The sequence below is a fragment of the Tympanuchus pallidicinctus genome, unplaced genomic scaffold (assembly GCF_026119805.1).
Source record: "Tympanuchus pallidicinctus isolate F22 unplaced genomic scaffold, pur_lepc_1.0 scaffold5, whole genome shotgun sequence".
NCBI lineage: Eukaryota > Metazoa > Chordata > Aves > Galliformes > Phasianidae > Tympanuchus > Tympanuchus pallidicinctus.
Window position 1 is genome coordinate 45,879,323 of NW_026294769.1, and position 12,777 is coordinate 45,892,099.

The 12,777-nt window shown below is 36.2% G+C and overlaps 1 protein-coding gene across 4 annotated transcripts in view; it reads right to left on the bottom strand.

The window, feature by feature from the left end:
* Window positions 1-324: 324 nt before the first annotated feature.
* The window catches only part of JPH1 (junctophilin 1), an 86,656-nt gene continuing 74,203 nt past the window's right edge, over window positions 325-12,777 (bottom strand). The window contains exons 4-6 of one of the 4 annotated variants that reach the window (XM_052703839.1): window positions 12,077-12,741; window positions 3,927-4,022; window positions 325-2,062 (exon numbers count right to left, since the gene is read on the bottom strand). In XM_052703839.1, coding sequence (XP_052559799.1) covers window positions 3,942-4,022; window positions 12,077-12,741 — 746 coding nt within the window. In that variant the 3' untranslated portion in view covers window positions 325-2,062; window positions 3,927-3,941. Of the gene's footprint in view, window positions 3,821-3,926; window positions 4,023-12,076; window positions 12,742-12,777 lie in introns of all 4 variants that reach the window. The other 3 variants (XM_052703840.1, XM_052703838.1, XM_052703837.1) reach the window with 3 other exon arrangements.

The window sequence follows — 12,777 nt, forward strand, 5'->3', positions numbered from 1 at the left end:
TTGGCTGTGAAAACATCTTTTCTTCTATTTTCAGGCAAATCTTTTGCTTGTTGCTTTTAAGATGCCTGCATGTATTATCATATTCATATTCATTGAAGAAGTGCTTCAGGTTGCATTTTTGATCACGTAAGGGTATTGCGTGGATCTCAAAATGTCAGCAATCATTGTGGAAAGGCAGCTCAGTGATGTCTGCTTAAGATTCTAAAGAACATACATTTCTCTATCTGAAGTGCAGGGAGTGGGTTCTCATGTAGAAAATGCAAATTCTTAAAATTAAACTTCATGGTGATTGAGTTTAAAAAAATAAGACAATTGACAAGTACATCAACTGCTCCAAAAGTAATTCCTCCTATTTATTTCCATGAAAACTACAACAGATACAAAGATAACGACACCAAAACAATGACACCATTTGACAGAGGAAATTCTTAGCTACAAAACACTACTTTGTATCTTGGGATCAACCATTAGCTACACATTTTTCACCAGTGATGAACAAGAGCCTGTGCCACGCATGTAAAAACCCGCACCAGTGGAGGTGACCCACTGCCACCGCCACCACTGCTGAGAGGCACCACTCACTGCCTCACTGTGCTCTCATCCCCTGCACAGGGGAATTCAGCGACACACCTTTGCTTCGTATGCACTTCCATGTCAGAAACCATTTTGTCAGGCTGCTCCTCTCTAATGGCATGCTGGCGGGAAGGTTCAACCCCTGCTGCCTTACCATCAGTATCTGCCTCTGACAGCATGCGCCAACATAACAGAACAGGAGGCATTACTTTTGGAGCAGCCCTCCTACTTCAAATATTACTACAAATATGTTTCCAGTGAACAGGAACACTTACTCTCCTTTATAATTAGAATGTAAATAGAGTTGGCCAGTGATCCGAACAGGAACCAGAAAATAAAATTCTGCGTTCATGAACTAATTCATCAAATGTGATGCTCTTAAGGCAACTGTACTGGTGAATTTTCTCTGTGTAAAATATTGGTTTGTAATACTTCACTTTAACCGTGAATCAGTGAAGACCTTGAGAAGGAGAGAAATCTAAATAAGGCATTTGCTTACGAGGACAGCTCCTAATGGATCAGCCACTGATTAAATCAAGATCAACTAAACCATCTCTGCAGAGGCAGTATAATTTAAGATACGACATTTCAGAGATCCAAAATTGTGTATCAGACCATGAAAAAAAGACACATAAGGAAACTTGTCTTTTTTTTTTTTTTTAATGTATGTTTTAAATAACTTACAATAATTTCAAATGGGTCGAGACTTATATTCCTGGCTCATTTCTTTTTTATTTAGTTTGCTTGAAAATTCATTTCTGGAGAGTGACAAAAGCAATTTGTAAACAGGAAGAACCAGTCTGAAACTCTATTAATAACCAACTTATTTTTATTAGAGCAAATACAGTTGTGAAAACTGTACATTATACATTTTGGGTCAAGAATTATAAATAAACTCATAGATAAAGAGTTCATTCTTTGACAGCAAGAAACTTTAAATAGACAAAATGACATTATTAAGTACATTGGCAGGCTTCATTGTGCTGTCCAAAATGTAGTGTACAGTATAACAACCAATTATAAATAGCCTTTCATGTAAAATACAGCTGTGCACATTTTAGAAAAATACCAACAATTTGTTTGAGCTTTGATTTAAAAAAGCTTATAAATCATACATATTTATAAATGGTACTAACATGCTTACTTAAATTTATAAACATTTTCATAAGCTTTGTTACCCATTATTTCCAGAGCATAAAGTATTTTAAATAAACATTTAATAGGAATTAAATATGTCAGTTACAAAATTACCTCTCCACGTAAGGAGACAGGGGGGTGATTTCACTGTTGGATGGAACATTTTGTCCATTACGTCAAGGCTTACACAGTAACTTTTAAAACTTTGTTCTTATTTAAAAATCACCTTCCTAAATTTAAAACACAATTTTGACTCTTTAAAAAATAAATATACAAGTTTTATTCTCATTTGCTCTCTTTCTGCTTTCTTCTTTATCCACACTGGTGAAAACACAGGATTCTCAACATACTTCTGTAAAAAACACCACGGTGTTACTGCACTGCTTGGAGCTGCTTCGCTGCACTCTACTCAGTCCGCACCTACGGTACTTTAATATGCTGCATCAAAAGATAGCTAAGGTACTTTTAAGAATGTCGCCCGTTACACCATGCAAACACTTATAAAGTTTACAAACAGGTTCAAAAACTATATTGTATGAAATATCGTCTAACAGAGATAAAATAAACTGTAATACAAGCCCTTTGCTTTTTGCAGCTTCAAATTAAAATGCTTTCTTTCCAAATGATCACACCACATATTTTCAGCAAATAAGCATGCTTTTGGTTAATATAGGGTACAATAATTACAGTATAATGGCACATAAAAGAAACATGATCACATCATTGTAACAAAGGGCTGTGAAGCTATTTAAGACAAACTTTCCAAACAAAATATTTTGAGGATTTTTTAATGCTGAGGTAAAATTATAAAAGGACTTCAAAGACACTGAAGGCATCAAATCGATAAACGATCACTTAACATGTCTAAATGCTCTACCTGAATGTATTCAACACGAAACTAGTGTTCAAAAGTCACAATAGTTTATTATGAGCATTAGCTAGCTTAACTGTCACTGGCATTAATGAGCACTCAGACAAGACTTTATTTTAAATGCTGGCAAAACACCTCAGTGCTGAAACATAATAATTCAAATCACTAATTATCACAGCACCAGAATTAAAAAAAAAAAAAAAAAAAATTAAAAAAAAATCAACATGCAAACTCCGCATCTTATCTTCCTTGCATTATTCTGGTATTTCATCTCCAGCTCAGGATGTGCTGATATCGACTTCAGATTCTTATTTTTTTTCATTAAAAAGAATTTTGCTTGCTACTGGCATAAGCATTTGAGCACTTTTAGGAAGATGTCAATTTTTGCAGTTACGGTATATCGCTTCCTAAACCTTAAAGTGAATAGACTCTTCAGATTTAGGAAAATGAATTTAAGAATTACATCTTCAGATTAGAGTAAGGTTTTATCTTCTGTTTCTGCCACTAGGCAGAACCGGTAGCGCTCCCCAGGTTGGACTACACACTACATTATGGCTATACATCAGATTTCATAAACAACAAATGAACAGAATCATGCACAGGCAAATGAAATTCAATCTCCCAGAACACTGTGGGAGATGTTAAAAGCAGCAGGTAATGGAATAAGACTGGTGACTGATGCTGCTAACTATTTCTTCTAATGAGATAGGAGTGAACGCTGGAATCACTTCCACAGCAACAGAATCCACTGACCACATTCCTCTGGCAGTCGTTTTCCCATCTCCCCACTAAAAACATCAGACGGTAAAATAGTAAGGCAGCTGTTAGCTTCCATCAACAAAAAGTGCAGCTCCGTACATTTCCAGTTTAGTCACACTCTGCTGGAACAGATGGAGAAGCCAACGCACTTCACTGGTGGGGCTGCTTCAGCAGATTATTTTGTTTACTTTCCGACATGGCTGCTTGCTTCAGCTTTCACAGGACCCCAAAGCCACAAACCATCAGCAGACAAACTGATCTGGGCCCCTGGCTGAATTTTCCAAGTTTCATCTCTCTTGCGTCCCATCATCCTAACGCCAAGCCTCCTTCCCTGTGTCTGAGTATGTCTGGTGCCATTTAAAAGGCTGATGACACAACTGCAGAGAACTGTGGGCTAACACCACTAGTTGTCATGACTTCACTGAAGGGTCAAAACAGTTACATAATTAAATAACTATGTTGAATCACATTCAGGCACAGCTAAAATTAAAGTAGGAAACATTAAAAGTATGCAAATAAATTCAATCTTTATAATTTGAGGGGGGGTGGATGTGGTGAATGTATATGAAAACAAGACCTTGCTTACCTTTCCTAATTCCAATCAAGTTAGAAAATGGACAAAAAGAATGGCTAGACCAATATTCAACAGCATTACCAGGGCAATCATGACTGAGTTAGGGCCCTGAAAATAAACAGAGAGAATGAAATTAATCATAGAACCATAGAATCATTAAGGCTGGAAAAAAAACACAAAGATCATCTAGTGCAACTATCAACCTATCACCACCATGTCCACTAAACCACATCTCCAAAAATGCAATCTTTCACATAGTGCACAGCAACAAACAGGATCTGACTTTGCTCTGAAATACTATCTAAATATCAAAAGCACAGACTCTGCTTGTGAAACGTAGCCTTGGTTAAACTCTTCTTTTCTAGTGACCTAAATATCATCTGTATGAAAATGAACTAGATAAATAAAGGTAAGTATATTATTACACTGCTCTTAATCATACTGAGAATAGCTGTCTGACAAATATGACTGTGCAAATGTAAACAAAGCCATAAAAACAAGAATGGTACCAGCTTAAAATAAAAGAGAATAAAGAAGTCAAACTTGAAGCCAGAGCACTGTTCCTTGTCCATACAGAGGGTTCCTTCTCTGACGCCAACCCATTACAAGACAGAAGCAGGGTCTTGCATAGCAGTGTGTCATAAGAAAAGAACACCTTTTTATAACCAAAAGGAAAAAAAATACTATTGCCACTCCACTAAAATCCCTAGCAATATATCCATTACAGACAAGAACAAAAAAAAAATTCAATCCACAATACTAAAAACTTGTTTTGATCCACTTTGAAACTTGGTTGAAAAGCCTTATCTTATAGAAGTATTTAGCAAACATGGATGCTTTCCGATAAACAACTTGAAATAATGTATTCAACAGATGGAGTTCCTAAATTTTTCCATTCTTCTGTCAATGTATTTGGTTTACTACAACATATTTTCACATACATTTGTACGTGCCAAGGTATGTATTTAGTGCAAGTAGAAACAGAAAAACCCTTTACTCAAACAATAATTTCCTAGATCACAAAAAGCCCATCAAAAATTCTCTGCAGAAAGTTGAACTACTTAAGGATTACTGGCTTCTTGTAGAGTGAATTAATTTCATTAGAAATTAGATTTTTTTTTTTTACTTTTCACAAGAGGCATGCCTTGTAGAAGTTCATTATGCTTTATGGCAATGGCAACAATACCTATGCAGTTTCTGGAATAAGAAGTTAAAATAAATTACTATTAAAATTTTGCTAGGAAAACTAGCAAACTAGGAAGCTGCTGAACATCATTAGTGCCACTATTATATTGCATACTCTATCCTGAAACACTCACTTAAACATCCACCAGAACACACATTTACACAGTAGGTATGATAACAGGCAGGATGTGGACTGCTAAGTTCTTGAATAAGTCACAAAATATGTTTTAAGCGCTGCTTAAATCTTGGGGAAGACTCACTCTAATTAGCAGTTCTATCCCTACAGGTCATGAGGTTCCCCTTGCACCTCTTCAGAGACATGCCAAGGAAACAGGCACTGAAGTTCGACCAGTGCCTGTGACCATCAGAATAGGATGCTCCTTAAATTTTGCTGTGGGGTAATGGTATTAGTAACAACATTAGCCTTTTGCCTAGTGGCAGAATGTCAAAAACATTCACTAGGAAACTAAAGACTAGGGTTTAGGGTTACCTTAGCCAAAGGGATTTTGAATACCAAGAGCCCACTTACCAGCGGTATGTTTTAACCATTGGGTCACAGAACCAAAGTGGAACCGCGTTCCCTACTTCCTACTGGAAGTGAGCCACCATGCACCAAAGAATATGAGAAGCTTGGTGATGGAGAACAAGCATAAAAATTGAGAGTGCAACTCCAGGTATGGCCACATTTCTAATAAGAGGACTGTAAGCCGCCTAACTGTGTTCATGTGCAACTTGAGCTTCATTTCTTCTTTCTCTTTCTAGCACTGTCACAGCTGTGCTAACTGTGAATCTTCTGTGCTTTCCTGCTTCAAAGGCAATTTAAGTTCCCACCAATTCTTTCAGAACTGATGACTCTCACCAACTACATTTGGAAGAAAGTCGCATCGGGAGAATTTAAACAACTAAACTTGCTTTACTTGAAATAATAGCCCATTTTAAAATCTCTCAGTTTGGCAGTCCTGAGTATTAATGTCAATACCCTCAGTGTGAGTGACTTTTTCTTTTGAAAAAGAAAGATTTTTCTGAAAAAAATCCCAGAATCTCATATGACAAACAAGAGTAATACATACATGTTAATGTTACATCTCTGTCCACAAGGAGTGTGATTACACTACTCATTTGTGCTCAGACTTGAATTCAGCATCTGCAGGGACTCAGTTTGATCAAAGTCAGGACAATAGATTCTTTATAGTTCAACCTCCAACCTAAAACTGCACAGAAATTGTGAGGAACAGTGAAGTAGATCAACGCCTTATGCCATTAAAATTCACTGGGATTTGGGTGTCTGATATTTTGCATATTTTAAAATAAAATCCATCAAAATCAAGTTGCTTTATTCCTATTGAAGACCTACCAGGAGTTCAAGGAGCCAGGAACTTACTCATTACCTAAAATATGTCCTGAGACAGCATTCTACAGCATAGCAACAAGACAGTTTTCGATGGAAGGATAAGTTGGGACTGCAGCTCAAAGAGCAATGCAGCATCATTAATCTTAAGAAAGGTTGGTGGAGGAAGAAGGGATTTCTTTATGAATGCATCTCTCAAGTTACATGGGTTTAATTATCTCACCACAGTAATACTGGATAAATTTGGCCAAAAAAAACCCCTGGAGACTATGGTCTGAATCAAGAAATCTCATATACAAAGACAGAATAAAGCAGTACTTTAAGAACTTAGTTGTTAATTTTATATGAAGATGAAAAATAAAAAAAGTGTAATATATTTATGATAATAATCTATTGAACCTATGCTTTACAGAAGTAAATCTCATCTCCTTTAGCCTGCTCTGTGTATTTCCCTGTCTAATAACTAAGACTGTGAGTCAAAAGCAGTTTCCTGTTAAACTAAAAAACGATCAAACAATATTTGTACAACCCAGGATTATCATGCAATTAGCTACTACCTGTTCTTTAGACACCTACAAAATAAACATTTAATGCTTCACAGCAAATCCCATAAATAAGACTTCAGTGTCCTGCAAAAGCTTAAAATAGCAAAAGCCAAAATTAGTCTGAGGAGTCCAAGAGCGACTAGAACAGGTGCAATAAAGAAGCTATAGCAGAAAACCTTCAGTCCTGCTTAAAAACTGCCCCTCCATGTTCTAATACGTCAGCCACTTATGCAGTTAAAAATACAGCCATACGATTAGGTTTCATTATGCGTAGGGAAGAAAGTTATTTTCCTAAAACAGAGAGCCAGGAAGTGTTAAGACTGCTCCTGTAATCCCATTGCATTATGAATGTCTATTATATTTAGCATAAAGTTCTTGCTCAGAGTTTTTTTAGCATCAGGCAAATAGAGGTCTATTTTCCTAACATCACGGTAGTTATATTCCTTAATAACTGCATGTTAAGTGAACAAAGAGATGGAAGTAGAAACACACTGGGTAGTGTTCAGGCAAACGTAATGATAAAGGTAAAAACCAGGCTAAAAGGTCTGTGCAGCTTAAAAATCTTGATCTACGATACAAAAAACTGGGAATATCATACATAGAACATTGGTACCTGTGCTTGTACCTGACCTAAGGCAACATGGGACATGTCAGACAAATCAGATGTGTGTGCATAAGCAGACATTACAATGACATTTTATACAACTCAGTCCTATTTGTTATCCAAATCCAAGACTATCTCAAACTACCTCACATTCAAGGTGAGATAGGAGCATGCAAGTTGGTACTGGGGCTAGAGGCTGCTAACAAACAATTAGAAATAACAGTATTGGTTTGCCATTAAGTCCTGATGAAGTCTCTATAGCATATTCTTTACATAGTATAACTAGAGGGCTCCTAAGACTTGGTAAAAAATGGATGATTTACCTCCCATTCACTAGAGTCAGTTTCTTAAAATCGATCAATTACTTTGGAACAGCTGATGAACGGTGACATTGGCTCATGTTTTTATCCTTGTTTTTTACCTTGATAAAATTGTGACAGAGTCCTATTGCCCTTTCACAGAAGCTCTGGAATGATTCTAAACTTTGATTTTTGAATAGTAGAAAATAAGAATATAGAGATATACATTTGATGTATTTCAAGTGTTTTGCAGGTATAAGTATTTTTCAAGTATAATGTCAGAAATAGGGATACCTACAGAATCAGTACTATAACTGACTGCACAAATGATTTTCAATAACATTCTTAAAGATGTAACATTCACAGAAAATATAATCTACACATTTTATTAACGACTGCCACAGATTTTGCTGTAAATAACATTCTTAATCCAAATCAATGCAAATGGATGTCTTAAAGGTCTGCGTTTCATTCAGATGTGAGAAAAAACTTTGATTTAAATATGTGGATAGAAGAACTAAAAATTGTAAGTCCTATATCCATGTTCTTAATGCACTCTCACGGGAAACCTGGAAAAAGAACAGCACAACTTCATAAAGCACTTTCAGACAGTCTAATAGAAATGCTCATTTAAATGTTATATATTAAATTTTGTGTACCCAAGTCATGCTTTCTCACTTTTTTCATAAGAATCAGAGTTTGTTTCTGTTTTCTATTGTCTAACAAATGTATTTTTAAACTTTAATTGAAGATCTAATGCAGGTGCGTGCTTTCAAATCATAACAATTTGTCAGAATGAATATAAAGCAATGCAATTACTGAATAAAACAAAATAATTCTCTAATGCAGCACTAGAATTCTAAATTATCTTAATTTTCAGAACTGTCTGGGATAAAGAGAAGTACTCTAATCAGTTATTTTTTCCAGCAACTTTTCTCTTTTAGGAAATGTATTCTACAGAGTCAAATGTATAGACACAGATGGAAAATATCATTGAAAAACATATTTTAAAATGTCATATTAAAAACTATCTCCTAAACTTGACATTCCCTTCTTACTGACATGCTGATAATAAGAGTAATGCAATTAGTGTGCTCCAAATGAAGCAGAGGGCTGTAGTAGCAGTAAACAGTAGTTAACGTGCTACACCTGATTGCTCCTCTGTCTTTCCTGCTAACAAGCTCTAAGTTCACAGTCCTCATCCTGATTATTCTAGAAGGTCAATAAACAGCTGTTCAGGTGTGCTGCTTCATTTCTTAATGTGAAAACTCCCTCAGCTCCAAACCATGATTTGGTCAGGATGCAACATAAGAAAAATAAGGACTACTTCTAACCCCTTATTTTCGCCAGAGCTGAAGAAAATGTTCCAATTCAGGCTGAAATTCTGTGTGCTCACTAAACATTTATGAGCCTGACAGCTTTGTATTACCCTAGATAGGAGTCATATCTGTGAGATTTGAAAGGTTAAAGGGCTGATATGAGCTGTAATACAGATTTGCAGATTACAAAACCACTGTGAACATCTAGTTTGATCTGCACAAAACAGAACATAAGCTTCTTGCTAAACTAAAGGACGTAATTTTGGCAAAATGTTCTTTGTTGAACTACTCAGTGAGGACTGATGAAAACTGATGGTGCACTTAATTAATCTCATTAATAGCAATTTAAAATAAGACTTTTAATCTAAATCTGTCTAGCATCAACTTTCAGTTGCTCATTCTTTAAAATTGTACTGTAAACTATTTTAGGATGTGTACTTATGGAATGTGATTTAACATGCCAAACAGATTTTCTGTCTCAAATCATTCATTGTAATGAAAGTGTTTTAATCACTCTCGCTGCACTTCACGGGACCTTCCTTTTCTTTTTTTCTTTTTTTTTTCATTTTAAATCTCTGATTTATGAATATTGTATTTTGTTCCAGAAGTTGTTGCGTTAGTGCCAAAACCAGATAAAACAGACTCTCATGTACTCTTGCTTAATCTCTCCTGTTGTTAAATCTAAGGATTATATTAACGCTTCTGACCAACAGCAGACTGAGAGCTCATGCTCAGTTACCTCTCCTGATCCTGATCTACCAGCCTTTTCCAGTTCCCATCCTGTATGGTCAGGCTCTAGCAACTGCCTTTCAGTTTTGGAGCTTATGTTTTGCTGTACTGCAGATGATAATTAAATTTCATCTTTGCTATCTGGTGATTTGGATCAGTTTGTACTGGTTATCTGCTGGCTTCATTCTTTATCAGGTTCCTAGCATCTCTGTCTTTTGCAAACTTTATGGGCAACACATTTATGTTCCCTTCCATGTCACTGGTAAGCATGTTAATAAAGCAGTGCAGCAGAATTAATCCAAGAACAATCTCATCAGAATACCAAATTACTGATGTTTTCCAATTACTATTTGATAAACACCGGTCAGTCTTTTAAAAATGATTTTAATGTAACATTTAGCCTTTGCATTACACTGGCTTTCTTGTCAGAATAAGTAACTGAAAAGCAAATCAAATGATCTTCCTGATTGAAGGCATCATTCCTCTGCTTTTGAAGATGTCAGGCTTGTCTCACAAGATCTCTTACAATGCATGTTGGTTGGAAATTCTTTTACCTTTCACTTTGAAATTATTTATTAATGAAATCTGGTGCAACTCAACTGTTTTGCTTCAGCTCAGGGCTTGACTAACAGGATCCCTTAATTGAGTCACTCTGTTTATCCTATCTTAGTAATGAGATGCTGGCTTTTTTTGTTGTTGTTTTTTTCAGGAGTACCAAAAATGATTCAGAGAAGCAATGCTTATTAATAAATAACAATATCACAATTATCTAGATCTCCTAATTTGCTGCAGGTTAACTTTGGCATCTACAATTAACACATTCTTGAGTTTCTCTTGGCCAAAAACAGTTTCATAATCATTACAAGTTCTGAATTTGACAACTTTTTTTCCTTAACAGGGTATAGAAATTCTTATTAGTCTTTTCTCCATCTCAGCTGATAATTCCATTATTTTTAAACAACAATGACATTCAGATCCAAAGTAATCTGAATTATAGTATTAATTTTTTTTCTCCGTTTTCTGACATTTCTCCATTTTCAGTTTTTCATATCACATTAAAATCCAAGTCTGGTTGGAAGCAGTTCATATTTTGGCACAAAACTGCCTGTTTTCAGAGCTACGTTCAACACAGAGAGGAAAATCAAAATTGAAGAATGTCTGGACTGGGTCAGCCAGCCAGCAGGGCAGCATCCCACCTCCAAGAGTAATTCAAAGCACCTTTAGAGAATGAGATCAGAGCAAGTATGTACAGGGATACTTCCCAAGTACCCTCCAGTCTCCAATGACTTGTTGCTCATAAACTTTCCAAGCCCTAGAGGTAGTAGCTTTGTACTAACTACTCTCAATGGACTTTTCTGTCATCTCTGGAGCTCACAAAGGCTTCTGGCAGCATTTTGCTGATGATGTTCTTTGGCCTGAAGCTCTAAAAATGCAACATATGCTGGCTGAACCAGAAAATACTGTATCATGTTAATAGAACGCCAAACAATTTGTCATTACAACTGGCTTGCAAAATTACCTTTATTTAAGAACACAGCTCCTGTGTTGATACAATTTACATTAAAATGTCCTATGAGAGTAAATGCAAGTTATACAACTCCTGATGACTGTCATCATTTCATTTCTCTGGCACGTGAAGAAGTGACGGAAAAAAATTCTTTAACTTCATTTTTTTTACAACATTTTTGGAAGAAGCTACAGGATATACAGTAACTTTTACATCGTGACAAGAGCCTAGCTGTGCAACTTCTAGTACTGCCAATTATCCACCAAGATACATCAAATATTGTTTTGAAGAAAAAACAAGGAAAGATATTTATATTTGCAAATATGTATCTCAAGTAATTACACACTAATATAATTTTAGGCATAAACAATACCCTTGTATTTATGGATGCATTCGAGATTTATGTTTCAAAACTTGTCTATATCTGGCTATATCAACTGTCCCTTCCCAATTTTAAGGACTGGAATGTGTGCACCTCATTTCACTTTTCTACAGACAATTCTAGCTAGCAGACTGTATCCACACAAATATTTGACCAAAGACTGAGCTTTTCCTGTCCTTAGGCTGCAAAGCTCAGCATTAAGAGGTAGAAGAGTGGTAAAGGTGAAAAGCTCTCTTGTACTCACCGAGCTGTTTACTACTTCTTTTTCCATGGCTGAATGTGACTCCTTATTAGTTGGATTCTTTGGTGCAGCAAATTCTGGTTTCTTAATTTTTGCGTCAGGTTTGTTTTCTTTGGCATCTGGCTTACCCCCAGATCTAGCAGGGCTTGGCTTCTGTGACTGTGGTAACCGTGCAACTGTTGATGGTGATGGGTTGATATATTCATCATCTTCTTCTCCAAGCTCCCGTGGAAGCATTGGTGGATTCATTTTTACATAATAACCATGGTAGTGACCATGCAGCTCCCCATTCTCTGTGCTGACGGGATTGTGACGGGCTGAAAGCTTTGACTGGTGTTTCTCAGCCATTTCTTCCTTTATTGGTGGTTTTGAATATAAAGGCTTGTTAATCATGGGTGTTATGTTCTCCGTGGCTAAAAGCCTTTTTTCTTGATTGAGTTTTGCCCCAGAAGCGGAGTTTTGCTTTTTCAGATGTTTTGAAGGAGAAGGCTCAGAAGGAAGTGGAGGGCTCTGCCTCGGACTTGCTTCTGGGGTTCGAGGTGGTGTAGTACCTTTTCGATAAAAGTGAGGTGACTCTTTTGGGCTAGGAGGTTTTTCCTGAACTTTGTCTTCAGATTTTTCTTTTACTTCCATTCCTTCTTGAAATTTTTGCTTGATATAATCAGGGCCTGGAAAATAGTGTAAGAAAAATATTACAGTTAAAA